We start from the raw sequence: 27,332 nt of genomic DNA, 5'->3' as shown, positions 1-27,332 counted from the left end.
ATTCTAAGAAACTTCAACTGAGCCTAACAATATAATAAACTATTATACGATACCTTTAAACAATAAGAAGCATACAATAGTGAACAATGTTATATATATATATATGTGTGTGTGTGTATCTTAACAAAACAAATATCTAACAACATATAGCTAATTATATATTGCTAACGATTTTATATTAATATAGGTATGAAGATAGTAATTGTAATATAATAAAGCTACATATAAGATACATAAAAGATCCTGAGTTGTGCAAAAAATAATACAAATTAGGTTGATAAGCTATTTCTTCTCTGTTCAAGAATTGAGTAATTTGAAGTTTTGAACAAATTTAGCTATATTATGAAACAAAGAACAACTGCAATTAAGAGAGAGCACAACAGTCCAACATGTATATAGAAAAACATATCAAACTAGATATGGTAATTCAAAAAAATAAAAGTTTCTTTGCAATCAAAACAATAAGAATAAAGTTAAAAGTCATGTGAATTTATATTTCATATACTATACAAATTTGTGCATTTATTTGAGATGAATAGAAAAAAGGGGCCTGTGTCTGCACTAGACAAAATCACACTACAAATGGTGAATAAATAGAGTTCTTATAAATGAGGAATTTAATTCCTTAACTTGGGAATTATAATTCCAATGAAAATAAAAACTCAACGTGGGAATTGAGATTCCCTTGTTGGAGAATCACGATTCTCATGCATAGGAAGCATGATTCCACACTGCTTCCGGTTCTCGCTTCTTGGGAATCATGATTCCCACTTTATAGTAGTGCTTCCAGTAACTATGGGGAAAATGCTATGATAAAAGGAATGGAGGCCCTAAAAAATAATCAATTTGGTAAGTTGTGACATTGCCCCAAAGAAAAAGAGTGGTTGGATGTAAGTGGATGTATACTATTAGATTTAAATCAGATAGGCCGGTTGAAAGGTACAAGGCAAGTATAGTTGCAAAGGGGTAAACTCAAGCCTATGACATTGATTATCAAAAAATATTTACTCTCATAGCTAAACTTAATTCAATTTAAGTGATTCTTTCTCTAACCATTCATAATTCATACATGATAGCTATTTTTTCAGTTGGATGTGAAGAATGTGTTCATAATTCATACATGATAGCTATTTTTTCAGTTGGATGTGAAGAATGTGTTTCTTCATAAAGATTTAAAAGTGTATATGTCATTGCCACCAAGGTCTATTCAAGAAAAGAAAGACGGTATGGTATGCAAACTGATAAAGGCCATCTATGGACTCAAGCAATCTCCCTGGGCTTTGAAGGTTATCATTCATTTTGGATTTTCACAATGCAACGATCACACTCTTCACAAAGAGAGGACCTCATATTATTGTAATTATTATCTATATGGATGATGTAGTAATTACAGATGATGATGAGAAGGAAATTAAGGAGTTAAAAGGCCAATTGAAAGATACCTTTAATACAAAAAACTTGAGAATGTTTGAAATACTTCTTGGGACTCAGGTGCTCAGTCATCTAAGGGCATCCACCAATCTCAAAGTATTGGACTTATTGAATGAAAATAGAAGGAAAATTTGTAAGTCCATTGATACTCACATGGATGAAAACAATAAACTTCATTAGAAAAGTGGTCATTAGTGGATATTACTAGATATCAGCAATTAGTTGGAAAACTAATCTACCTTATTATCACTAGACTTGACATTTCATATGCTATCGGAGTTTTGAGCAGGTACATGTACTCTCCAACCAATCATCATATGCAGGTTGTTTCAAGGGTATTGAGGTGTCTCAAGAAGAACCCAAGCAAAGGCTTGTTATGTTCAGATCATGGTCACTTTATATACAGATCTTAGATGCCAGTTAGGTAGGATCTCTTGATGAAAGAAGGTCTATATCTAGTCTTTGTGCATTTTTAGGAGGCAATCTTATCTCATGCAGAAGAAACAAGATGTAGTTTCTAAATCTACTACAGAATCTGAATACATGGGAATGACACTTGGTGCTTGTGAGGGATTGTGACTTGTGGGTATTTTGCATGAATTGGGATGCATTGTAACACTCACAATGACAAGTAACTAAGTCTGTCATCTACATTGCAAATGATCTAGTTCTTCACAAAAAAACCAAGCATATTGATGCGATTTCATCTAACAAAATGTTGAAACGAAGGTCTTCAAAGTTTTATATATTCACACTCAGGAAAAACTAGAATATGTGCTCACAAAGGCCTTGAACAAAGTAAATCATGAAGATATCACAAGCAAGTTGGGAATGGCAGACATTTTCCTCATCCCAACTTGAGGGAGACATTTATGAAGAGAAGCCCTAACGTTATCCATTTTTTATAGCATCATGTTTTACCCATCCTAACTTGCAGGAGGCTTACTTTCTAAGCGTATTTTTGTCCCTTTTATGTGCCCAAAGAATAACATTAAAGTCTAAGTGTCAATTGAAAAGCTAGTCTCTCTTTCCTTCTCTTCTCCTACTTCTTATCTCTTCTTATTTTTCCTACTTTTCTAAGGTTACAGTTGTAGGAAAAAGAGGGAAAATTGTAGATATATGTGATAGTGATTTAGAATTACTATTCAAGAGTTTGCACTTGAGATGATATTCATATTTTATTGCTTTAGGTTAAACTCTCTCTCTCTCTCTCTCTCTCTCTCTCTCTCTCTCTCTCTCTCTCTCTCTCTCTCTATATATATATATATATATATATAGGGTAAAGTATTATTACAAACGTTTGTAGGAAGAAACGGCTTCAATCTTCATGTGCAGGTTGTTTTGATCGAATCTTACCTCAGATGGATGCAGCACATCCAAAATAGTGGGAATTGGCTTTTAAATCATGTTTTTTCGACCAAAAAACATGATTTTCTGACCCAGGAAAGTATCACATTGTAGTCTATGTAGTCAAAAGCGCTAGGCAATGCCTAGTCAGTAGACCCCTAAGAAGACTAGTCGAGGACTAGGCGGGACTAGTCAATACCCCAATTAAAATATAAAAAGGTACACAAAATATACATAAAAATATGTTTATTTCTTTTACTAATAAGATGTTTTTATTATACATGCTTTCACAAAATATATTAATATACATAACCAGAATATACATATATACAATTGTACACACAATATATATATTTAATTGTTCATAATATATTCAGTATAATCAACAAATTATGCTTTCAACATTTCACAGAAGCACAATAACACATACATAAGTTAACACTACATGTATGTGTGTGCATTTATATATATATATATATATATATATATATATATATATATATATATAAAACTGGACTTTGTTAGGGTCAACTGAATCTACTTTTGGACAGAAATGGACCTCTGTGTAGTTGACTTCACCTGACACAAAGGAAACCATGTCCAAGTGTCGCACCTGCATGGGTGCGGGTGCAGGTGCAGGTGCAGGTGCCCTATTAGAAGAGTCCGTGTTACATAGCTTTTAATGTTTCACAGAAAAAATACCAAAAGCAAAGTAACATATATATATAATAACTAATCATGTTTTCATGATTTCACAGAACAAATCACACAAACACACACACATATATATATAATTATATATATACAAAAAATAACAAAATATATATATGAATAATAAATGACTAAACTGCCCTCACACCTAGGCGGAGGCAGCTTAGTCGCCGACTAGGCACCTTAGTTGGTGCCTAGTCGGCAAAATTGGTACCTTTTAAGGTACCCACCTAGGAATTGTCAAGCCTAGGTGTTTGACTTATGCCTACACCGACTAGGCGCACTAGTCGGGGCTTTTGACTACATAGATTGTAGTTCCATTGATTTTTGAAGCCTTACAAAAACCTGCCTACTTGTCGTAATGGGACAATCTAAGAGCCGATTCCCACTAAGAAAAACATGTAGACCCCATCTGTAAGGTCAGTTTCAAGAAAAACAACCGAAAAATGAAAACCATGGAAAAAAAAGAGGCATTTGTACCTCAAATGACTGTAGCAAATATGCCCCCCCCCCCACACACACACACACACTAGATGCATTTTTATGTGTACAACTGTGCCATCATGTCCCAATTTTTTAGAACTGTTGTCATACCAAGTGCTTTTGCATCGTGTCCATTTCTGCGTCTGTATCCATGTGACATAAATCACAACACAAGGGCCATGACCTCTCTTGATAAAGACTTATCTAAGGAGTACTTGCACCTTCAAGTAATAGAAAAATAAAACCATGAATGAATGGCTAAGTCCACCACACACATTTTAAACCCAAATATCTAAATTGGGCTTGAAGAGAAGTATTAGAAAAGTTAACTTTACTAGGTACTTGGGTTATTAACATGTATATACTAGTGCGACCAGTCCCAAATTTGTTAATTTTAGATGTTTATTCCCCTTTATAATAAAGGCATAAGAACTCTTAGAAAATTATGTCCAGGAAGAGGGTAGTTCCAATAGTCCTTATCACCTTGAGCAGCCTCATCCTCATGATGCTTCTAGATTACCTTTTCTACCTTACTGTTGATCTTTTTGACTTCCTTAAATGTTCTTGTTCTTGCTTTTGCTTGGTTGCTTATGTTTTCTTCCACATCACATACAATATGCAAGAAAGACATGCATTTTATACAGGAAGCTGCACCACATGGTTCACATGAACTCATAATACATGATGTTGAACCAAATCATTGAAGAATATCAAGCATACTCCCTAAATATAATACAGAGGAACTTACAGAAGGAGCACAGAATTGTCCTTTCTTAATGTTTATTATTCTCCCCGTTTTTGCAGCAGCAACAAGAAGATCCGTCTACTAAAATTAGACAGCTTTGATCAAACATCATCTTGGACAAATAAGGTCAAGAAAAGCAAATTATTAGCAAAGCTAACTGGGAACTCAAACCTGACGACATAGGAAAGCTGGAATCTGAATAATATCAGCAACTCTTCCAACAGGCTCACACTGTAAATGACCAACTGTAATCAGACATAACATCATTTCATTTGTTAATCAAGTTCTTGAAAATGAAAATATAACCTAGTAAAAGAAAAGCCAACCTGACTTGAAAGCATGGAACTATTGAGTATAAATCACCTTCCTTTCATATTTTGAAGGTTTTTTTTAGATAGGACCTTATGAATGTGATCTACAAAGTCTGTTTAGTACAAAATGAGTTTTGAATCATGTGATTGTGACATGCAAGCAGGTTTTTTAAGGGCTTCAAAAATCAATGGCCCACAATGCACTAAAATTACACAACTCAAAAGATCATATTTTTAGATTGAAATAACACGATCCACGGTTTGGTCCTTAGCAAACAAACCATGTTGAACACATCTATGCGGTCAGATTGACTCAAAAGCTTGAACCTATGATTTCCGGATCGATAGTTCCATACCTTCATTAGTACCAAATACAAACCATTTAATAGATGCACACAAGCAAAACATACAAATGACAGGTACATCGCTAGGACTAGGACTTATTTCAAGATTCCCCCAAACTCGAGATGATGAAATAAGAGTTTGGAGATAAGAGTGAGGTAGAAGGAACAGCAGAAAGAAGCTTCTCTATGGAAATACTTGTTAAGTTGTATATATATATGTATTTTCATACATATTACATATATATTTTTGGTTCATATTGTACATATATATATATTCATATATATGTATATATATTTTATTTATAAATGATGTAATAGGTAAATACCTATTAAGGGTATTTTGGTCATTTCAGTTCTTGTAATAGACTATGCCCATTAGGGATAAACTAGTACTTTATTTTATTTATTTATTTTGTTTTTTTTTTGTTTTTATAGGGACTATTTGGTCAAATACCAAATATAGCCGTTAGGTTCTTTTTTGACTAGTCAATGTAGAGTTGACTAGTCAATAGAGCTATGTCACATGGGTGCGGGTGCGGGTGCGGGTGCGGGTGCGGGTGCGGGTGCGGGTGCGGGTGCGGCACTTTCAAAAACCTAGGGTGTGGGGGTGCGGCAGGGGCAAAAATGTAAAATATATATATATAGAAGGGGGGTCCAAAATTGAAACTTCTAAATAAAATCATTTAAAACTTCAAAATATGGGTTTAATTTACACGTTGGACTTTAGGAGACCTTTCCTATTCTCAATGAAAGCTTTTAATTTCCAAGAATCTAAATAAAATCATTTAAAACTTCAAAATATGGGTTTAATTTACACATTGGACTTTAGGAGACCTTTCCTATTCTCAATGAAAGCTTTTAATTTCCAAGATAGATTTTAGGAAACAGTTTTCTATTATCAACACTTAACAAAACTGCCTTGTTGAGAAACTCCTTTTATGTTTTTGGTGGATGAGAGGAAGTTTTATTACTATTAAATGAGAGAGAGAGAGAGAGAGTTTAATGATAATTTATTCACTTGAAAATAATGTTGTTCAATGCATTTTAAATGAATTTAAAGCAAGGGTCTCTTTTTTTATTTTCCAAAGCAGATTTTTTTTAATCAAAAAAATGGACCAAATGACTCTGGGTGCGTTGACCGCACCCAGGGTCGGGTTGACCGCACCGGGTGCCGCACGTGCACCCGTGTCGCGTCGACGCGGGTGCGGCACCTGTCTTGGGGAATCCCTGTGACATAGCAATAGAGTTGTTGGAACAGTCCAAAAGCTCCAACAGCTCTATTGAGGTCTTCCTCTCTCTTGTATGTATATAAATAGGTGCTTTTATCCCCTTTCATTTTTCAATGTTTCTCTCAAGCATTTATGCTCAATAAAAATGAATATTTTTATGTTTTGTGTTTTTCTATTTAGTTCTTTAATATTTTATATGCACTTAGTGCTTTTGTTGTTGCCCTTTGTTGGTTATTGTATTGTCCCATAGTGGACTTGTGCTTGTGCACATTGTGATTGTGATCTTGTAAGCCCTTAGTGGCATTGGTTTGTTCTTGGTTTGAGTTTGTGCTTTGTGAAGGATTCATGATCGTTGTGTGGTTTGGATTCAAGAGAAATCTTGACTCGGTATGTATCCTATATCTTTAAAATCTATATATTTGTTATTTTTTTTTAAAAAACTTTAATTTTTTTTAATTATCATTGGACTTGTTTTTATTAAATACTTTATAAGGCTTATTTGTTTAATCTTGAGAAATTATATACATGTATGTTTTTGAAATCATGTTTGAATCTTAATTTTTCAAAACTTGCTTTATTTGATATATATATAATCTTGTATGCTTGAGCATGTATTGTTGGCATTTAGATGCTTTATTTGAACAAGTCATGATTATAAATGTCAAATCATGTTCGTATTTATTATTGAACTTTATTTTTTTCTCTTTTGAAAAACCTGACATATTTTAAAATAATTTGAGATATTTTAAAATAATGATGTTGTGTGTATTTCACAAGTATGAACTTATGAAATTTTGCTTAAACTTGTGTTTAATTTTTCTCTTTACTCTTGATGTATTAAAAATAGCATATGAAGTGTTAAAAATTATGATCTAACTTATGAATAAATAATTTTTATATTAATATTTGATACTTATGCACTTAAGATTGCCTTAAATGATGGATATTATTGTTTATTTGTGCATAAGGTATTGAGTATAATTTCTTATGGGAAGTCATTCACTTTAATAAATGCCTTTTATGGTCCTTTTGTGGGACAATAGTTATGATATTAGGTGTTTTTCTTATTGATCATTTTTGTGGTACTTGTAATTGTGTTGTTTTCTTAGTCTCATGGCATTATTTTACATGTTTTGCATGGGATTATGTTGCATACTTAGTTTTTAATAAAATATTAAGTTGATAATCATGAGAAACTTCTTTGTATTTGCCCTTTATGGGTGTTATAAGTGTTTCCCTCATGGTTCACTTTAGTATTTGTCCATTATTGATGGACGTGCTTGTCCACCTAGATCTTTGGTGGATATGTATATTCTTGATTAAAAGACTTATGACTCATTGCATACTTGTTATTTATAAAATATAAATTTTTATATTGTGCCCTTAGTGACTTAATCTATTACTCTTTATGAGTATCCATGATTAGTTATACTTGTGTATATACTTCTTTTTCTATACGGTACTTTGAGAATCTCTATATATGTTTTGGCCCTCTTTAATGTTATATAGCATTGATTGTTTGATAGTAGACTTGTAATCTAAATTAAGCTATCTCTCTATATAGCTTGTTTATATTGATCTTGCATATGATTGCATTGCATTTGATTGCATCAATTGGCACCTTATTGTGTATATGATTGCACTATATTCATTCGAAGTTTTCATCTACCATTATTAGGATTTGATTTGAAACTTTGTTTTTTTTTAAATTGGTTCTTATGTAGGAACTCACTTATTTGAAAATCGATTTTGGTGAGTATTTATTGTCTTTTTATGGCATTTGTATTATCCAAGACTTTCATATGATGCATCATTTTTTTGAACTAGTTATTGTTGAATCAGAGATATTTTTGAGGTGAGTTGTGTGCACCTTGTTTTATATCAGCTTAGATTGTCAACTTTTAGTTTGGCTCTAACTGACAGTTATGTGGCCTTTGATTGTGCGAGTGTTTAATCACTCATTTGTTTTTTGCCATTGTCTTTATTATGGACGCTTATAATTATGTGTATCTGTGATGACTGTCTATTTTTGAAACCATGGTGTTTCGAAAGATTGTTAAAGATTAATATTCTTATTAGTGACGTTAGCTTGTTTTCATTACAAGTTCTTTTACCTCGTGTATTTCCTCTTATTATGCCTCTTATCTAAGTGTCATTATACGTAGATAAGAGATGTTTATTTACACCTTTGTGCGTGTTTTTAACCCATTAGTGACGTTTTTGTTATACTCTTGTTCTAGTCGCTGATATACTTGTTTTAAGTGTTATTATATGTAGACAAGAGATGTGTTTCAATGTGGTGAGTTATGTTCATCCATTGGTTAAACTCTTGTCTAGTCGTTGATACACTTGTTTTAAGTATCATTATATGTAGACAAGAGATGTTTATTCACACCTTTGTGTATGTTTTTTGGCCATTAGTAGCATTCCTGTTATAGTCTTGTTCTAGTCAATACACTTGTTTTGAGTGTCATTATACATAGACAAGAGATGTTTATTCAGACTTTTATGTGATTTTTAGCCATTTAGTGGCATGGTGATTATGCTATTGTTCTAGTCGTTGATATACTTGATTTTTGGGGTTTGGAGGCTTAATGAGGTTATTGCATGTGGTAGTCAAACTATTGTTGAAGTTAGAAAAATATCACTTTTTGATATTTGTGAGAATTTTAATCTCTTCATATTTTTTGCAAATTGTATTGATTTGCAAATATCATTCTCTTTGTAATGTGGGGTTTTTTAAATCTCTCCTTGAAAATTTCTAAACTTTTACTAATTGTTTTTCTTTGTACGAAAGATGTTTATGGATAAAAATTTCAAGCATTTTTGCATACTTGTGATGTTTAATAAAAATCTTATTCTTTATATTGTGAGCCTTCTTGTGTGAGACCTTTTGTGGGTTTTGAGAGTGTTTTTTAAGTAAACACTTGTGTGTTGCCCACTAGATATTGGGCACTTTGGTTTGTAATCGAAGGCTACTTGATTCTTTACATTAAATTCATGCATTCTATGTGGATTTTATTGATAAAAATAACTTCATGCATTCTATGTGGATTTTATTGATAAAAATAGTTATTTTTATTATCGTTTCATGTGCATTAAATATGATTTAATTGCATATATGTGTGTGTTTCATATTAATTAGCATGTTCACATTATTGTTTGCATGAATTTAATTAAATCCTCTCTTCGTGAGGTCTCTTTTTGAATTGTAATATTTTATATGCATGTTGCTATTTGAAATGCTTAGGATATCATTTATGCATAATTGTTTCTCTTCTTGATGATTTATATATCATTTAGTGATCGCATCTTCTTATTGGTCAGCATTTATGTCTTCTTAAAAAATATGTTGATTTTGAGTTTATGGTTTAATTTCATAGAAATTGATCATTGAGGAATATCCCTCTTATCTTTCTTAATGATTATCTCATGTTTCTAAAAATTATTACCTTTTTTTAAATTCTTCTGAAGTGTCATTCGTGTTTTGAAAATATATTGTTTTTTAAAACTTTATAACTATTAAGTTAGGATATTTTCCTTATGTAGTTTGAACCATGGTTGCCAGTTGAGGAAGCGGGAGCGGGAAGCGATACGGGAAGCGAGAGCGGGAAGCGAGACACTTTCAAAATTTTAGGAAGCGTGGGACCACTTAGGACCGATTCGGGAAGCGTCTCGGAAGCGACCTAGGAAGCGTCTCGGAAGCGACCTAGGAAGCGTCTCGGAAGCGAGGGGGAAGTGAAAAAAATAAAAATAAAAAATACAAAAAAATTGAAAAAAACAAGAGAAGCGAGGGGGAAGCGAGGGGGGAGTGTGATGGGAAGCGCGCTTCCCATTAAAGGGAAGTGTGTCCCCCATTAAAGGGAAACGCGTTCCCCATTAAAGGGAAGCGCGCTTCCCAAAAAAGGGGGACGCTTCCCCCCACGCTTCGGAAGCGCGACGTTTCGCGCTTCCCCTTTTAGCTAGGCGCTTCCGGTAACCCTGGTTTGAACCTTTGTTTTGTTCGCTCTACAGGTTCTTAAAGATGCGATGAATTGAGAAAGGAATATATTTGATGCATCATATCATGAATATGGAGATAACTGACGAAGGCGTTTGCGGATGATCACCAATGAAGACATTTAGAGACTTGTGTTTGCAAAATTCTCTGATGCGACATAAAGTTAAAGGCTTCTAATGAAGAAACTTGAAGACTTTGATCATTCCCGTTGATTATTTTTGTATTTTCAAACTTTTGGTATATCACACCGTAAGTTTGAGGAAGAGTGTTAAGTTGTATATGTGTGTGTGTATATATATATATATATATATATATATATATATATATATATATATATATATTTGGTTCATATTGTACATATATGCATATATATATTCATATATATGTATATATATTTTATTTATAAATGATGTAATACGTAAATACCCATTAAGGGTATTTTGGTCATTTCAATTCTTGTAATATGCTATGCCCATTAAGGGTAAACTAGCACTTTATTTTATTTTTTTCTTTGTTTTTCTGTTTTTATAGGGACTATTTGGTCAAATACCAAATAGTGATGTTAGGTTCTTTTTTGACTAGTCAATAGAGTTGTTGGAACAATCCAACAACTCTATTGAGGTCTTCCCTTCTCTTGTACGTGTATAAATAGGTGTTTTTATCCCCTTTCATTTTTCAATGCTTCTCTTAAGTATTTATGCTCAATAAAGACGAATATTTTTATGTTTTGTGTTTTTCTATTTAGTCCTTTAATGTTTTATATGCACTTAGTGCTTTTGTTGTTGCCCTTTGTTGGTTATTGTATTGTCCCATAATAGACTTGTGCTTGTCGGCATTGTGATTGTGATCTTGTAAGGCCTTAGTGGCATTGGTCATAGCTTGTGATCTTGTAAGCCCTTAATGGCATTGTTTTTTGCATTTACTGTTATTTCATCAATACTTCTTTCCTCATAATGCCTCTCTTAGCTAGCATCTACCTACACAACACAGGCCTAAAGCCTGGGAGGCATAAAGAGTGTAGGCAAGAATTTAGAAGAGGAGAAAAGGCATCTTTCAGGGGTCAAATTTCAGTCTTATAATTTTACTTTCTACTTAGGTAAGACCCTTCTCTCCAGTAATTTTGGTCAATTGTGATGCTTACTGTTTGGTGTTCTGTGACAGTTTTAGTAGTAAGCATTTGAGTCTATAAATATGGATGTAATCAATTTGATTGCATGGTTCCTTTATAACATTTAGTTTGATTAGGGAAACTACTGAAAATGAATATGCTAATGCAGGTTACAGATTCAATCAAGAGGAAGAAACCTATAATAGCATAGCTACTCGAGGTTATTTTGGCAAATTGATCTTCCAATATGCTAGTTTCAACAACTCTCATTCCTTACACTTCTTCCTAGCTGCTTGGCCTATTGTAGGCATCTGATTCACCGCTTTAGGTATCAACACTATGGTTTTCATCCTAAATAGACTCAATTTCAATCAATCTAGTTGACAGTCAAGGTCATGTTATTAACACTTGGGCCGATATCATTAAATCATGCCAGACACGCCGTTTTTAACCATAGTCCAACCAGGTTTGACAATAGAAGTGGAAACACCAATATCGGGGAGGAGAGCTACTAGATTGTAGTGGCCTACCCATGGGTCAAACCAAAAGTCAACAATCCATCAATAAAATTGAGAATTCCCTTTGCTTCTGTTTCCATGTTGGTTCAAGGAAGAGGGTTGTAAATTCAAGACTAGCATCCACCCATCCAAGAAGAAGACATTGATCTTCTTCTGCCTGCTATGCCACTAAATTATGTGACCAGAATGTTTCCTCCTGCCTCTTGGTTTGTTATCATCTACATATAAGGTTAGTTACAAACAAAGATTCATGGTAATGCAATAAGAAACACAGCACAAAAGTAGAAAAGCATGCAATCTGCATATGATAAAACTAACATCCATGATCTAAATGATGCATTTATCTCCACAATAAAAATTTCATCAAATAGAACATTCAAAGCACCAAGAAGCACCTGGGTTATCTCATGAACATCTGTCACTATCGGAAGATCAAATGTTGTCTTAACCTTTTCAAGAATCTGTTAAGAAAAAGAAGAGAAAGAACTAGTAACTGTTAAATCAAATGACAAACAACCTCAATGAACATGATCTCACCAATGTGAAAGTAACCTTTTAGACTCGAGGCTGCTAGAACAAGTTAAATTGTTTAAACAATATCTAGTAGGAACGTCTTTCTATGTTGATTGCATGTCACTAGTTTTCTATAGCCAACAACTCTTTTGTATTGACTTGCACTCCACAACCAAGACTAAAAGTAAAAATAGTGGCTTACCACAAGGATAGGAGTTGAAGGTCTAAGGAGTGTGTATACATGAATACATCTATAATATATATGTATATATACATATAAGCCAACATTTAGCAAGGATTCAAAACAGAACATTAACAATAACCAAAACCTGAGTAGTACATTATACCAAGATAAGCACTGCATCATCTAAATTTTTTTATGCTTAACCTATACAATTTGAGGGATATGCTTCACTCTTTCCAAAGCTATGTCACACAGATACGTTTTGCCTACCACGTTCCATATCCTCTTATATACTAGTCATATTGGAAACTTCATACAAATAGCTGCATCCCCGTATCTGCAGCTGTATTCATGTGACATAGCTCCAAAAATTTTGCCTTTAAACAGACAATCATGAATAGAATTTCCCAATATCTTAGCAGATTATTATATTTTATAAACAATCTAATTGTGTCAAGGCTTAGGTAAAAGTCTCTGCATTACAAAATTGGCAGTAAACTATTCACCTAAACAATATAGCATATAGGTGAAGACAAGCAGCAAATTAACCGATCTCTAGAAATACAACAAATTGAACTGCAAATAATTATAATACTAGGAAGGATAAATTGCCACCTTCAAGCCCTCTGTTAGGCCTGGACCACGAAACGACTTTGAGGATGTGCGATTAGCTTTGTCAAAGCTTGATTTGAAAACAAGCTTCAAGCCAACTCTAGAAGAGTACATGAGCTTCACGTTGGTCCTCGAAACAGAAACACAAAATACGTCCACCGTTGTAAACATATGAAGATTATCCATCCAAAAACCACATACCTCGAAGTGATATTCTTTATATGTCTGGCCATCATTAAGAGATGCTCCTCAGATTCTATAACATTTGGACCAGCTAAGAGGAAGAATGGCTCTGCTGCCTGTCCAAAGCTCAGGCATGAAAAATTTTGTTTGAATGAGGTTAACTAGATTTGAAAGCATTAAATGCAGGACTGGGGATGTTCTAAACCATAACACACAAGATGTGAATACGTGGTGCCACCAGTGCAAAATCTTAAAACAAGGACAATTCTAGTAGTAAAGAAAAAAAAGGATACTTGGTTACTTCTGGTTTATTAGGCAAGCATAATCAAGTGTCGTCGTGATATGTTTTAGCAGTCATAAACAACTAGATAACTATTTGATGAATCCTATGATCATGCCATCAACACACATAAACTAGAACTCTATTGTAAGAAATGCAGCTCAGCTCAATGGTCAAACAAATCTGGGTAAACACAATGTTATGCTCATAGAGCATGCCAATCTAGCCAAGAAGAAGTTGAAACAACATGCTCAATGCTGAAGGGTGCATTCCACCTACATTACATGATACTGCAAAAGAGATGAGTTAACAGGTATCGCGTATCATCTGTCTACATGAAAAGGGAGAGCTCAAGATTGTAGATAATAAGGTTCATGAGCTAATGAACAATATACTAGGCCTAAAAGATGAAGTTGGCTCCTCATTTATTTGAGGTGCAAGAGAAGGAACTTGAATAGATAAATATGAATGAAAGAGCAAAATGTGTTGGTTGCATGAAAAATTGTTTCCTCTTCTTTGCATCAGACCTGATTAAACTGTCTAAAGTCCATGTACACAAACCGGAAGGTAAATCACCAACAACCTGTAGAGAGAGTTGTTCGCATGAATTTTGGGAGTTGTTTACGAGACGAGATAGAGGAAAACAAATAAGTCGGAAAAAAGAATTAATGAAGGAGCAGGGAATGTAAAGGCCAAAAGATGTGGCATGCAGGTGGGGCAGAGGAAAGCCAAACCTTGAGCTCATGAAACAGCACCGTGGAAGGATCCATCCAAAGAGATTGCCTTTTTTTTCCTTCGTCTGTATCAGAGTCATGAAAGGAGAAAAGATCAAGACATTGTGAAGGCAAACAGACTTTTTGCTTTATATAATGAAACATAAATGTCCAGCTATATATGTAGTTATGAGCCTTAACAATGGATCTTGTAATCTTGAAAGGAAAGGTCTTTGTGAGTATGTTGAATATGGAACCACAATGGTAGCATTCATTTGTGAGTATGCTCGTCATTTTCAAAATGGGGAATGGCCCAAACAGATGCTTCAAATGTCCTGAAAATGGTCATTGCATTATGCTTAAATCAGCTCAATTCTGGATGCAGCCAACACATGTCATACAAAGGCCCTCTTTATGTATAAAAGCTAATGTTAAGATGTTCAAAGAGTGGCATTGTTTTGAAATACATGGGAGACACAGAAATTACACAACCATAATCTCAAAAAACATGACAAAACCTGCAATAGATGGTTTCTTTCAAAAAGAGAAAGAGGGTACCTACCAACGCCACAGAGGAGGCCGGGTGTTTCTTTCTTTTATTCAAAATGTTTAAAAAATGCACCCAATTCCGCAGGAGCGATAACAAAAGCACAACTAAGTTTTTACTTCCCTCAAAGTTGCCGTCAAATGTGTGTGGTATGATTAAAAAGAGGGCATTTTTTATGCAGCGCTGCTGACAGACACCCATCTCAACATTTCTAGAGATAATGGGTGCATCCAAGATTGAAAATGGATCAGAACTCAAAAACTCAATCAGATACCCGATAAACTAAAACCATCTCCCGCTACTTTCCACAAGCATACCCGATAAACTCAATCAAAACTCGAAAATGGAAAAAAAAATCCTAAAAATATAAACTAAAAAGTAAATGAAACAATAAAATGAGCATTCAAATAAACTAAAACCATGCTTAAAATGCTGAGAAATCAGTTAAAAAGGCAGATCAAATGCATGAAAATGCCAACATATTTATCACCATAACATGCAACCGGAATTCCAAGAGAGAGAAGAATTAGAAGAAAACAAACCAGAAAACCCCCTTCAAATGTATCCGTTCACCCTCGAAATCAATACAATCGGGGCTGATTTAGCTGATACCCTAAAAAATTTGATCGGATTTTTGAAGGAGGCCAAATCGAGTGGTCACACGATGTGTTTTTGTTACAAAACTTTGTTACAGACAGAATGCATGTTTCTGTAATAATTGTTCTACGTTCAGTGTTTGTTTTGACTGAACAAGAAGCTATGTTCCTTGTGTTCAGTGTTGATTTTTACATTATGCAGATAACTTGAATAAATATGGATAATGGTGGGGATAACTTCATGCATGACGGATTGGCTAATAACCATCCCAACTGTACCAATCAGCAAACAAGTGTAACTGGGATCAATTGACTTCATTTCTGCATTCGGAAGGCTGACTTCCGACATCATTTTCTCAAGAATGAATTCAGCATCTCTAGAAACAACTCCTTCGTGAACAACTTATGGTTTTTCATCCTACGCTTCAAGCTTTTGACGAACTTGCTCCCCGATTCGACGATTTCAGAATCCTTCTCCAAAATTTCCCAACCGGTGACCCGTTTTAACAAACACCCATCACTCGAATCCTCTTTCTCAAGCTTCAATCGACTGAATATGTCGTTGGGATTCAAAATGATTGGGAATTTTCTGGGATTTTCTCGCGGCCCGGTTTTGGCCGAAGTCCTCGCAATCGTTTCCAGCAACGACATGGGTTTTTCTACTTATGTCAATTTGCTCGCGATTTAGTTGACAATCTTCAAGAAAAGCTCAAGAAATTCGAGATAAAAGATGGAGTTTTTTGAACGAGATAAAAGATGGAGTTTTTTGAACGAGATAAAAGATGGAGTTTATGAGGAAGAACTCGACCATCAAAACTTCCGAAAAGGAAAAGGGGTTCTACGAGATATTCGGATACTTCAATCTATGGTTACACAATGGAGGAAACCAATATTCAAACAGAAAAATCTACTGAAAACTCCGTAGAGATTAAGGAGAGGAAATCGTACCTTGCTTTCTTCGTTCTGGAGACTCGAGACTCGAGAGAGGGAGAGAGGCCGAGGGATTTAGGGTTTTATGGCAGCTTATATTTTGGGGTGTCAACAGGTCGGGTTTGGTTCATAATGAATCAAACCTGGTCCGGATCCGGATCTAATCGAACCCACCATAAGAGAAACCATACTCGCACCCGGGCCATACCGGGTAAAATAATAGTTTTTATCATTTTTACATTGGAAAATTGTGGGTCTTAATATGTACTCAGGTCGGCCCCGGTCTGGTATAAAATTTCACAAACTATAGTGTGCTCCATGTATTAATCGAGCCTTCAGGTTGGTTCGGGTCAGGACCGAGGTTTGAAGGTTGGGACCCATAATTCCGATTAGAATATGGACTTGAGTCTGGTTTGTAAAATGTTTAAGATTGTCTTGGATCCGACTCAAGTAGCAATTTCTTTATTCTTTTTTTTTTTTTTTGAAGACTCAAGTAGCAATAAGACCGGCGGTTTGCCATATGAAAAATATTCAATATTTTACTAAGTCATCCATTTCCGGATTCTGCTTATGTTAGATCCAGTCAGACCAGGTTCATATCCAGTATTGGTACCTCAAAGGCGGTTTGGACCCTCCTGGGTGAGCTGGAGGTCTGACCTCTTGATAGTTGACAGGCCTAATATTATTAAGGGCCACAAATTGGATCGGGTATGTGCCAGATCCTACCTTATTTGAATCGGAATTTCGTACAGTTGATCAGATTGATCTGATAACATAGATGGAAGCCCATGGGGGGCTTCACTCATCTGGTAAGGGCGACTCATGAGCGTCACCAAGTAGAGGGGCATCTCGAGTTCAAATTCCACGGGCAGGGGGCGGTGTAATATCCAAAAAAAAATTGAGTCCTTTTTCTACAATACTGTGAAAAATCTTGAATTTTGTGCCCACATAAAATCTTGATTTCCATGTAATTAAAAAAAATCTGAATGCTTGAAAATATTTGTAAGACTTAGAGGGTATAATTATGTTAAAATGTAGTAAATATAAACCCTACGTGTTTTGGATATTAGAGAAAATCCAAAGTGATGGCCAATTGAAAATGTTTCACTTAAAAAGAAAATTTTGATTTTTCTTTAAAACAAATTATTTAAATAAAGTGAATTAACAAAAGTAGATTATAAAAATATACATATTAACATGCTTAATACGTTGGAATTAGCTTATACTTAATGCCTTTACATTTTCACATGAATTGTGGTTATATAGAAAAAAATGGTCTTAATTGGAATTTAATAATTATTTAATTATAATTTAATATAAAAGATTTTTCATAAATTAACCATATTTTATAGTTCACTAGGAGTCCATAGGTGGGTCATCTCATCCTATGTGGCATCCTACTTCAAGCTTTAAATTAAAAAAAATGAAGAAATTCAAGCTTAATTAAAACTTGACTAGTCAAAGTGGAGATCAAGGGCTCCAATGACTTCTCTTGTTTTGATCAAGGGTTGAGATTTATTCTAGCCCATGACCTAACTCAATAGGGGATATAAAGCCCTCTTCTAATTCATGCCCCCCATTATGGTTGGATTTTTTTTTTAGAGCTTCTTCTCTCTCCCCCCAAAACCCTCTTCTCCTTCCCTCCTCTTTCCCTCTTTCTTTGGGGTTTCTTTTTCTTTCTTGAGTGCAAGATCCAGACCTCAAGTGTGTGTTGAGGTTATTTAAAGTTCTCATCTTGCTGGAAGAATGAGCTGATCGTGCGAAAAAAATCATTAATTTATCAAAAAATAATTTTTCTCAACAAGAGGTAGGGTATCTATGCTTTTCTTGCAAGAACGGAGTTCTTGGCATGGATTTTTATGTTTTTTCATCAGTTTAGACCATGATCAGACCCTCTTAACCGTGAGTTTGACTCAGATCTAAGGATTCATGGCAAAAACATGTTTTTCCCCAAAGAAAACCCTTTTTAAAATCGGGCTTTTCATAAAAACTGGCTTCTCAGAAAAGAAATTTGTTAAATTAGTTAATATTCAAGTTATGCCATAATTTTCTTGCAAATATCAATTTGTATTAGTGGAATATGTTATTGTAGGTCTGTTGTAAAAAATTTAGGGTTTTGTATGATTGAAATCTTGGGATATTGCGATTTTAGCAAAATTAGGTTTCTCCGAAAAGAAATCGGTACATTTATCAAGAAAGTAAATTTTGTGGGTTGATTCATGCAAGATTTGGTAGTTTCTGATAAATTATGATTTGTTCAATATTTTGTGAATTTTGTGTATTTTTTTTAATTGTATTTCATGTATATTGCTCATTTTTTTTCTAATTTATTTTAGGATTCGGGTGACTCGGTTTGGCCCACTCGAATGCATAATCTCGGAACTCCAGGTTTTTTACTTGACCTCCGACCAGTAAAATATTCATTTCTTTCTTGTTCGGAAGAGTTTTGACAAACAGATTATTGCATTGGAAAGCTAACAAAATTTCGCATCTAATGTTAAATTTTGGGCTTTGTTCATGCACTGAGCACGCTTTTGTGATAGTTGGAACAAAAGATAATAGGTGTATAGTAAAACGTATATAACTCCCTTATCTGGAAGAGTTTTTACGAATGGTTTGCGGCTATGGAAAGCTAGCAAAATTTTCTATATATTGTAAAAATTCCAGTTGTATTTAACAAGCCAAAAATTTTCTGTGAGCTCTTTACCAATCAGGCAGAGTTAAGAATTCGGTAAATTCAAGACCGGTTTTTAGACCGAGGTTCAAAAGATGCATAGTTTGCATGTTTTTATGAAAATTTCTTCATTGAGAATAGTATGCAATATGTGAACAATTATGCAGGTCAGATCTTATGCAAAATTTTATATGCTTATGACATGAATTGTTAATAAAAAGTTTACACATTTAAGATCAAGGATCAAAGGATCCAATGAATGCAAGTTTATGTTTTAATTCTGAAAATGTGTTGGCTACATGTATGCTCATGTTATCATGATGATATGACTGTTGCATTGATGTGAATGTTCATATACATGTTCTTTATTGCATTGACCTTGTACATGTGCTAGATAGTGTGTGAAAATGAGTAAGATATTTATACTACGCATATGCTCAAGTTTCTGTTACAAGTTTGATTAAGTGAATATTTCATATGTTTTATAAGAATGCATCCATAACCATAAAGTAGTTCAAGCTTGATGTTGCATGAAAAGTAAGACTGTAATCAAGTAATTATGTGACATTAAAACTCAATATACTTGCTGGGAGAGAAGCAGGTGATACAAAACTTTGTGGGGAAGATGAACATGCCAAGCTCGACTCATGTGCATCCCTAATGGAATACCCTTTTATACGTGTCTAACCACCAAAAGCAAGGTTTTTAACTTCTAAGATGTACTTGTCTAGTTTGTTTTGTTATAATAGCAGGTTTAATCATCTTTAGATACTTTAAAGCTTATTTGAATATGGCAAAAGCACATCATCATACAATTTATTTGAAACCCCCAATTTATGCTCACAAGAGCTTGGCGAACAACTTATGAATATCACCAGTTGACAGGATGTCGCAAGTTTGAAACCCATGAGCGGCCGTAAGGTCAAAGTTGAGTGTACTCCCTAATGGGCAGGAGGGACCTAAGGATTTTATCAACTGGAGCCCAATCAATGTGCGGTGGGTGATTGGGGGAGGTTCCCATGGATTATCCAAACATAAAAAATCATACAACTTATGAAGCTAAACATGAACCATAGATAACCCAAATCATAACTATAGTCAAACTTGATATATAAAAGCATTATATGTGAGCACCTATCCAATTGTAAATTCTGGTGAAGGGCTGCAGAAAGTTTATTCCTAGACATATAGATTCAATATCCGAACCAAACTAGTTACTATATTATCAATCTAGAAAAAAATGAAAATAACTAAAAGTTCTATTATTTAGGAAAACCAAAAATATCATGAAATAACATAAATTAGACTAAGCTTTTATTTGAACATGGTTCACATACGTAGATTCAATATCCATTTCAGTGTAAAGACTAGAATAAAAAAAGGGAAAAAAAAAAGCAAACACAAAATAGATCCGAATGAATCTTGTGGACCCGTATTTCTGCACCAATTTCTATTTTTTCTTTTGCACTTTTTATTTTTCCCTTTGTAGATAAACAAGCTGGAGATGGTCATCGCCCTCATGGGTAAAGATAGTGCAATTTTTAGTAAAGCCAAACAACATTTGGACCGATATAAAATTATCAGTTACCTTAATCATATTAGTTTTGTATGTGTTTGTGACTTGATTAGCATCAGAACCCAACATTGAGGGCCAAATGTTGCTTCAACCCGCCAACATTTTAAGGCTTTGTGATTTTATTTGATAATTTTGAACACATTTTTTCTCATGTTATTTTTATACATTAATATAATATTTTTATTATAAAAAGTTTGAAAATATCTTTTTCTCATAATATATTTATAAACTAATTAATATAATCTGAAAATGTCATGATGTTTTCAAAATATCACATATTTTGAAAAACATTACGATATCAACCCAATAAAAATTGCTTCCTTTTACATTTTTATATTATTTTCATATTTTTATGTTTTTGCTCTCACAAGACCTCTTGGCGAGCGTCCATGACATGATGACAATAGGCAGATCAAGATGGACAACTTTGACGTTTGAAAAATTAAAAATACCTGGTCAACTTTTGAGGTATTTACAATTACCCATTCAACTTTTGAAAATTTACAAACAGGCAATCAGGTTTAGAAATTAATTCTCAAACGCCCAACTGATCTTATCCGAGGACCTCAACTGTGGTCAAAGACTGGTTAGCTAATGTCAAAAGACTGTTGATGCCACCATTTCATTAGATGCTGAAAGCGATCGGTGGTTAACATCGATCCATTCCATCCCAAACAAAAAAACAAGATGTTGGCACCACCATTTCATTTACTGTTTCAGTTAAGATTTTAGGGTTCAAAAGGAAAAGACGATGGAGGGGAAATGATGCATACAAATCCATGCTTTCAAGTCCCAAAACTAATTTAAAAGAAAGGGAAAAAGAGTGGAAAAATAAACTGAAATAATAGAGTTAGTGTTTTCCTTGAGTCTTCCTAACGCAAGAGTGAAGCAGAAGACTCGGGTTCATAAGAATCCGTTTGGATCCACTTTAATGTTTTAGGATATTTTTATCATTTGGATCATTTTTTTTATTTTTGGATCATTATGTTGGATATCAGATCTTTAATTCATATCTTAATTAAGATAAGCCTTATTTTTTTAGGAGTTTATGAGATTAGGTAGTTCACTTGGGTTGGGATTTGAGAGACCTCATCTATAAAATGATGAGATCCCTATCTAAAACACTTCAAAGTTTATGAAGTTATTGAAATTGGTATTTTCAATTATTTCTTGTTTTCATTAAGATCCTACAATTTCTTATTATTTTTAATATTTTTCTTGAGTTTCCTATCTTTCCTAGATAATTCATAGTGTGGATAGTTTTCTCGTAAATCAAGCCCTCCAAGATTTACATCAATTTGGTATAAGAGAAAGAGATCATCGTCTTGATCTTATTCGAGAGACGATCCTGTCAGATTTTTAGATTCGTCAAGTGTAACCTGAAAAGTGTATCGTTCGATCATGTCCTATGACTACCCAAATCAATGACAATCATGGTCGTCGATAAGCAACGTTATATGGTCGTATGACTCATCTTTGTATTCACCCATGGCGGCCACTGCAACCAACCATACCACGTGGTTGTCGGATTTAGCAGGGCATCACCTAATGGCGACCCAAGTACCACTACCACAACCCTGGTCTTCCATTATTTCTCTTGCCCCCACCTGCATCGATTTGTCGAACGCTCCCATGGCCAGCAACCAACCCCACCATTGAGCTGACATGATCAATGGGAGAGACACGCTTTCCTAGCCCTAAGCCTCTCCCACTGTCTCCCCATCGTGTATCCACTCATGGGTGGGTGGGAACGGGTTCAATCTAGAACCAGTTCTCACCACCCGATTCACACCCAACTCTTTATACCTTTGAAATGAAACTTGATTCTATTAGACAGAATCAATTTTCAACTCATTCACATGTTCAAAGTGTCATCTCGAACCCGAATTGACCCAAAACCCATTTTAACTAATTCTAACCTTGTTTTTTACTCGAACCAACTCCAAACCCCACCTCACTCATATTTGGACCCACTATTGTCTCAAAATTCACCTACTTAGACCTAGTGTGACCCAAATACCTGGTATGAACAATCTACCTACCTTGGTCCACCAAACAATACCCAAATCTTTCATTACCTATATCTAGAACCTAGCCTAGTCCACGATCTATAAAAAGACCAAACTCATACCTTAACCAAGCACCTACAAGTGGCACAAGCTCCAGAACCTAGACATTCATAAAAAAAAAACCAAAGCAATGGCTAGATTATTGGATTCAAGTTGAATATGAGGAAAAGTTTTGTATTCTAGATTTCATAGGTTGCTACGATCCAAAAACATTCTTTGATTGGATTCAAGCAATTAGCAGATCTTTGAGGAGAACCTGATCTCAGAGTATCGAAAAGCACTCCTAATCAAGCTTGCATTGCATCAAGAAGCTAGAAGGTGGTTCACGAACATACAACTTGCTCATATGAGAAGAAGGGACAATGATCCTACATGGATTGAGTTGAAGCAAATGATGAAGGTATGTTTCATGGGTCCACTATCCCTTGCTTTTGGTCCAAAAGATACCCAAAACTGGTTAGAGCCCATCCCAAGTATAAATCCAATTAAAGAATATTTGGATCCAAAATTATGTGATAGGTCAAAATCTAGTTTTTTATATCTTTTTAAACTTATCTTAGACCCTCATAGCCCCATATCTAAAAAACCTTATCATGAAACTAAATAGAGCCTATTTGACCTAGTCCCAAAAGAACCAGTCAATTCATCACCTCCTATCCAGACCCAAACTTCATCTGTACTCACATCACCTAAACTAAACCCGCCTCAGAACTCGAGCTTGTTTAGGGTGCAACATCAGTAGCATGTGAAAAATGGGATGTTAGAACCGGAGATCCATATTGTTTGTTTATATAATACTTTAGATTGGATCAAACCAGTCTTAGATCCATTACATCCATTTGATCCAAATCTTTAAAAGATGCAGTCGAGGACTATGGTTGGTTCAGAAAGAATACTTCAGGTTTTCAGGAATATATTGAAGCAGATCTTGCTTGCTTTACTTAGTTTGTGGTATGGTATAAGGATCCAGTTTTAAATTGTGGGCCTATAACCCATAAGGTGAAACATGATTGAAAAAAGTGCAAACGAGATCTAGACTTGAGGAAAAGTTTTGTTCAACCTGGGAGAATTATGCAGAAGTGGAGCAAAAGACTTGGGTTTATAAGGATCCATTTAGATCTATTATAATGTTTTTGGATATTTTTATCATTTGGATCATTTTTCATTGGATAGCAGATCCTTATATTTGATCTATATCTTAATTAAGATAAGTTTTATCTTTTTAGGAGTTTATCAGATTAGATAGTTTACTTGGATTGGGATTTGGGAGACCCCATCTATAAAAGGATGAGAGCCCTATGTAGAATAAACAATTCAAGGTTTATGAAATTATTGAAATTGTTTTTTTTTCAGCTATTTTTTATTTTCAATAAGTTCTTGCAATTTCTTATTACTTTTCAACATTTTTCCTGAGTTTTCTATCTTACCTAAATAATTCGTAGTATGGGTAGTTTTTTTGTAAATCGAGCCCCTCCTCAATTTACAATGATGTTGGACGGGAGTAGAAGACCCAGATCCATAAGGATCCATTTGGATTCATTTTAATGTTTTTGAATATTTTTATCATTTGGATCATTGTGTTGGATATTAGATCCTTATGCTTGATCCATATCTTAATTAAATAAGTTTTATCTTTTTAGGAGTTTATCAGATTATGTAGTTTACTTGGATTGAGATTTGGGAGACCTGTTCTATAAAAACATGAGATTCTATGTAGAATGGACAATTAAGAGTTTATAAAATTATTGGAATTGTTAACTTTCAGTTATTTTTTAATTTCGTTAAGTTCCTGTAATTTCTTATTATTTTTTAGCATTTTTCATAAGTTTTATGTCTTTCCTAGATAATTCATAGCATGGGTAGTTTTCTCATAAATTGAGCCCTCTTCGATTTATATCACTTTCTCATGGATTTTAAGAGAGAGAGTACTCAGTGGTTTCGACAATGGAAAGATATTCATGTGGGAGATGTTCAGATAGGCGAAGGGGGTAAGTAGATACATTGTTTTGAGAAAGTAAGGATGCAAGTGTCTTTTGACATCATCTAACAAGTGTTTGACCATGGTTAGGGCTCTAAGAGTAGTTTGAGCAGGTGTTTGAAAAATAATTTTTTAAATTGTCAATCCATTTGTAAATTTTCAAAAGTTGAGTGTGTATTTATAAATATGTCAAAAGTTACATAGGTATTTGTAATTTTTTTTGTGAAGTTCTTGTGTTCTACTTGATAATTTTTTTTAAGTCAAGTTGGGGTTAGGCTGACCCCTATCAGTGTATTAGAAGTGATCAAAATGTTGTACATTCAAAAGTTATGGACAAATAGAAAGCCAATCCAAGAGCAGATTTGCCCATTAGCATTTCTCGTCAACAAGAGCCAGATTGGCTAACATATGCGCAATATGATTAATATGGCGATGTACAAAAAGAATCTGTATGTTACTAAAACTTCTAGCACAGAACAATGAGATCAGGATCAATGTCTTTGTTGTTGTCTCCCTTTTCAAAAACCTACGGATCGCCTTGAATATATCTTTTGATGATGGGCTGGTGGCAGGAAATGTCTTAGAGAAATCTTGATGAACATTTTCATTCTTTGTCACATACCCGACCATTCTGTAGAATCCATCTCACTTTAATATATTCACCAACAAATTCTTGAGATTATAGCCCATTCTCTATTTGCAATAGTAAAGGCTATATAACCAACTGCGACTTTGCTTGTCTGGTAGGAGCAGCTAGTGCACGTCACCTTGTGTTGGGACATTGTATTTTCAAAACCCTATGGTATAGTTGTATAACTGGTAGGGGTATGCCTAACCCCAGCTTGCCTTTAGGCTATATAGGTTCAGTTTAACCCAGATTTGAGAGGGGGGGGGACCATCTATCTGCATATATAACATTAGGTTGCTGCTATCGGGTTGTTTGAACTCTCGAGTGCCAGCAAAACATACTTCTATACTGCAAAAAACACTCTAGTGAGAGTCTCCCTTCCTTTAGTTGTGTGATCTCCAAAAATCCTTTCATTCCTTACCATCTATACTTTCCAAATGATCATTTGGAAAGCTACATTCCAATCATGTTGAATATCTTTATCTTTGAATTTCATATCTTTTACGTTGTATGACAAAGAATAAGTGTGTGTTTGTTTTCTTAGCCTTCTTTGGGGAGGGGAATGCCCAGTCCTGAGTGAGGAGTCGTTCGTGAGTAGCAAAATAGAGGGTGGATGTTGTTGTGGGAGAACAATACTTATACCAGATTAACTTGCTGAGGGAGAAAGCCTGCCCTTATTTTGGAATGAGGTTTTGTGCCAACTTAGTTGAGAAGGCATTGAATTTTGCTTGACAAAGCTGGTCTTGAATCCCTAGGTTAGAAGTTTGTCGTTGAATGTCCTGCATCATTTCCAAGGGGAGCTGAATATATGTTCTTACTATTGAGCATTGGGGCACTTTTGGTTCATCCATCATCTAAAAAACCATCACCTTTTGGATGCTCTTGATAGTTGTTCGATCAGGGTTGCTTGATAAATGGTAACTCAAAGACCTCAAGTCTGCCCATGGGTTCACTTAGAATCTCGTGCCTCCTATCTCCTATTTCTCATCGGATTCCTTGATTGATGGCTTGTGCCCTGTGCATATGCTCTTCCAACCATGAGATCTTTCAAGCTTGTATGATTCACTAAATAACCCTCCTCTTAAGATATTTATGTTACAACAACGTAACCCATGAGTTGTTTTCTCCTTGGATTACCAATACATCCATCCTAGTTTGGCTAAAAAAGATATGTTTACTTCTCAGAGGGGTTGAATGTTTTTACAACCCCCTCTCATAGCTTACACACTTGATCTCATTTGAGTAAATGGATGTGCCTCTTATTATCTAAGTCAAGCCAAAAAACAATTCTTTATAAGCGATTCTAATTCATCCACCACCATTTTAGGAAGTAGAAAGCATGACATCCAGAGGTGCGAAAACGAAGATAGGTGTAACAACTCCAAATTCACCCAAAAAATATATGAAATTTTAAAGTAAGTGAATTAACTTCAAGACTAACCTATGGTTCTGCTCTAACTGTACCAAGCACGAGACAACCCGTCTGAGCGCAAGCACAAGCATATATTAGTCGCTTAGTATCAGGTCCAGTACGAAACTACCAAAGACAAGACCTTTTTGTCAAAAATCAAACCATTACTTTATTTTTTTTCAAATACGGCCCAGACCGAGCCAACCTAAAA

General features: G+C 34.6%; 1 protein-coding gene across 4 annotated transcripts in view; it reads right to left on the bottom strand.

Moving 5' to 3' along the window:
* The window catches only part of LOC149818338 (2-dehydro-3-deoxyphosphooctonate aldolase), a 34,776-nt gene extending 17,912 nt beyond the window's left edge, over positions 1 to 16,864 (bottom strand). For all 4 annotated transcript variants that reach the window (XM_089984496.1, XM_089984495.1, XM_089984494.1 and 1 more), the window contains exons 1-7: positions 16,804 to 16,864; positions 14,734 to 14,798; positions 13,738 to 13,835; positions 13,540 to 13,636; positions 12,623 to 12,688; positions 4,889 to 4,948; positions 4,721 to 4,795 (exon numbers count right to left, since the gene is read on the bottom strand). In XM_089984496.1, the coding sequence (XP_089840622.1) occupies positions 4,721 to 4,795; positions 4,889 to 4,948; positions 12,623 to 12,688; positions 13,540 to 13,636; positions 13,738 to 13,835; positions 14,734 to 14,769 (432 nt within the window). In that variant the 5' untranslated portion in view covers positions 14,770 to 14,798; positions 16,804 to 16,864. The remainder of the gene's footprint in view (positions 1 to 4,720; positions 4,796 to 4,888; positions 4,949 to 12,622; positions 12,689 to 13,539; positions 13,637 to 13,737; positions 13,836 to 14,733; positions 14,799 to 16,803) is intronic.
* Positions 16,865 to 27,332: the final 10,468 nt, after the last annotated feature.

Source organism: Nuphar pumila, chromosome 13 (assembly GCF_984573655.1).
Source record: "Nuphar pumila chromosome 13, dmNupPumi1.hap1.1, whole genome shotgun sequence".
In the NCBI taxonomy this organism is placed as follows: Eukaryota; Viridiplantae; Streptophyta; class Magnoliopsida; order Nymphaeales; family Nymphaeaceae; genus Nuphar; species Nuphar pumila.
This window is presented reverse-complemented; position numbering and strand designations above follow the sequence as displayed.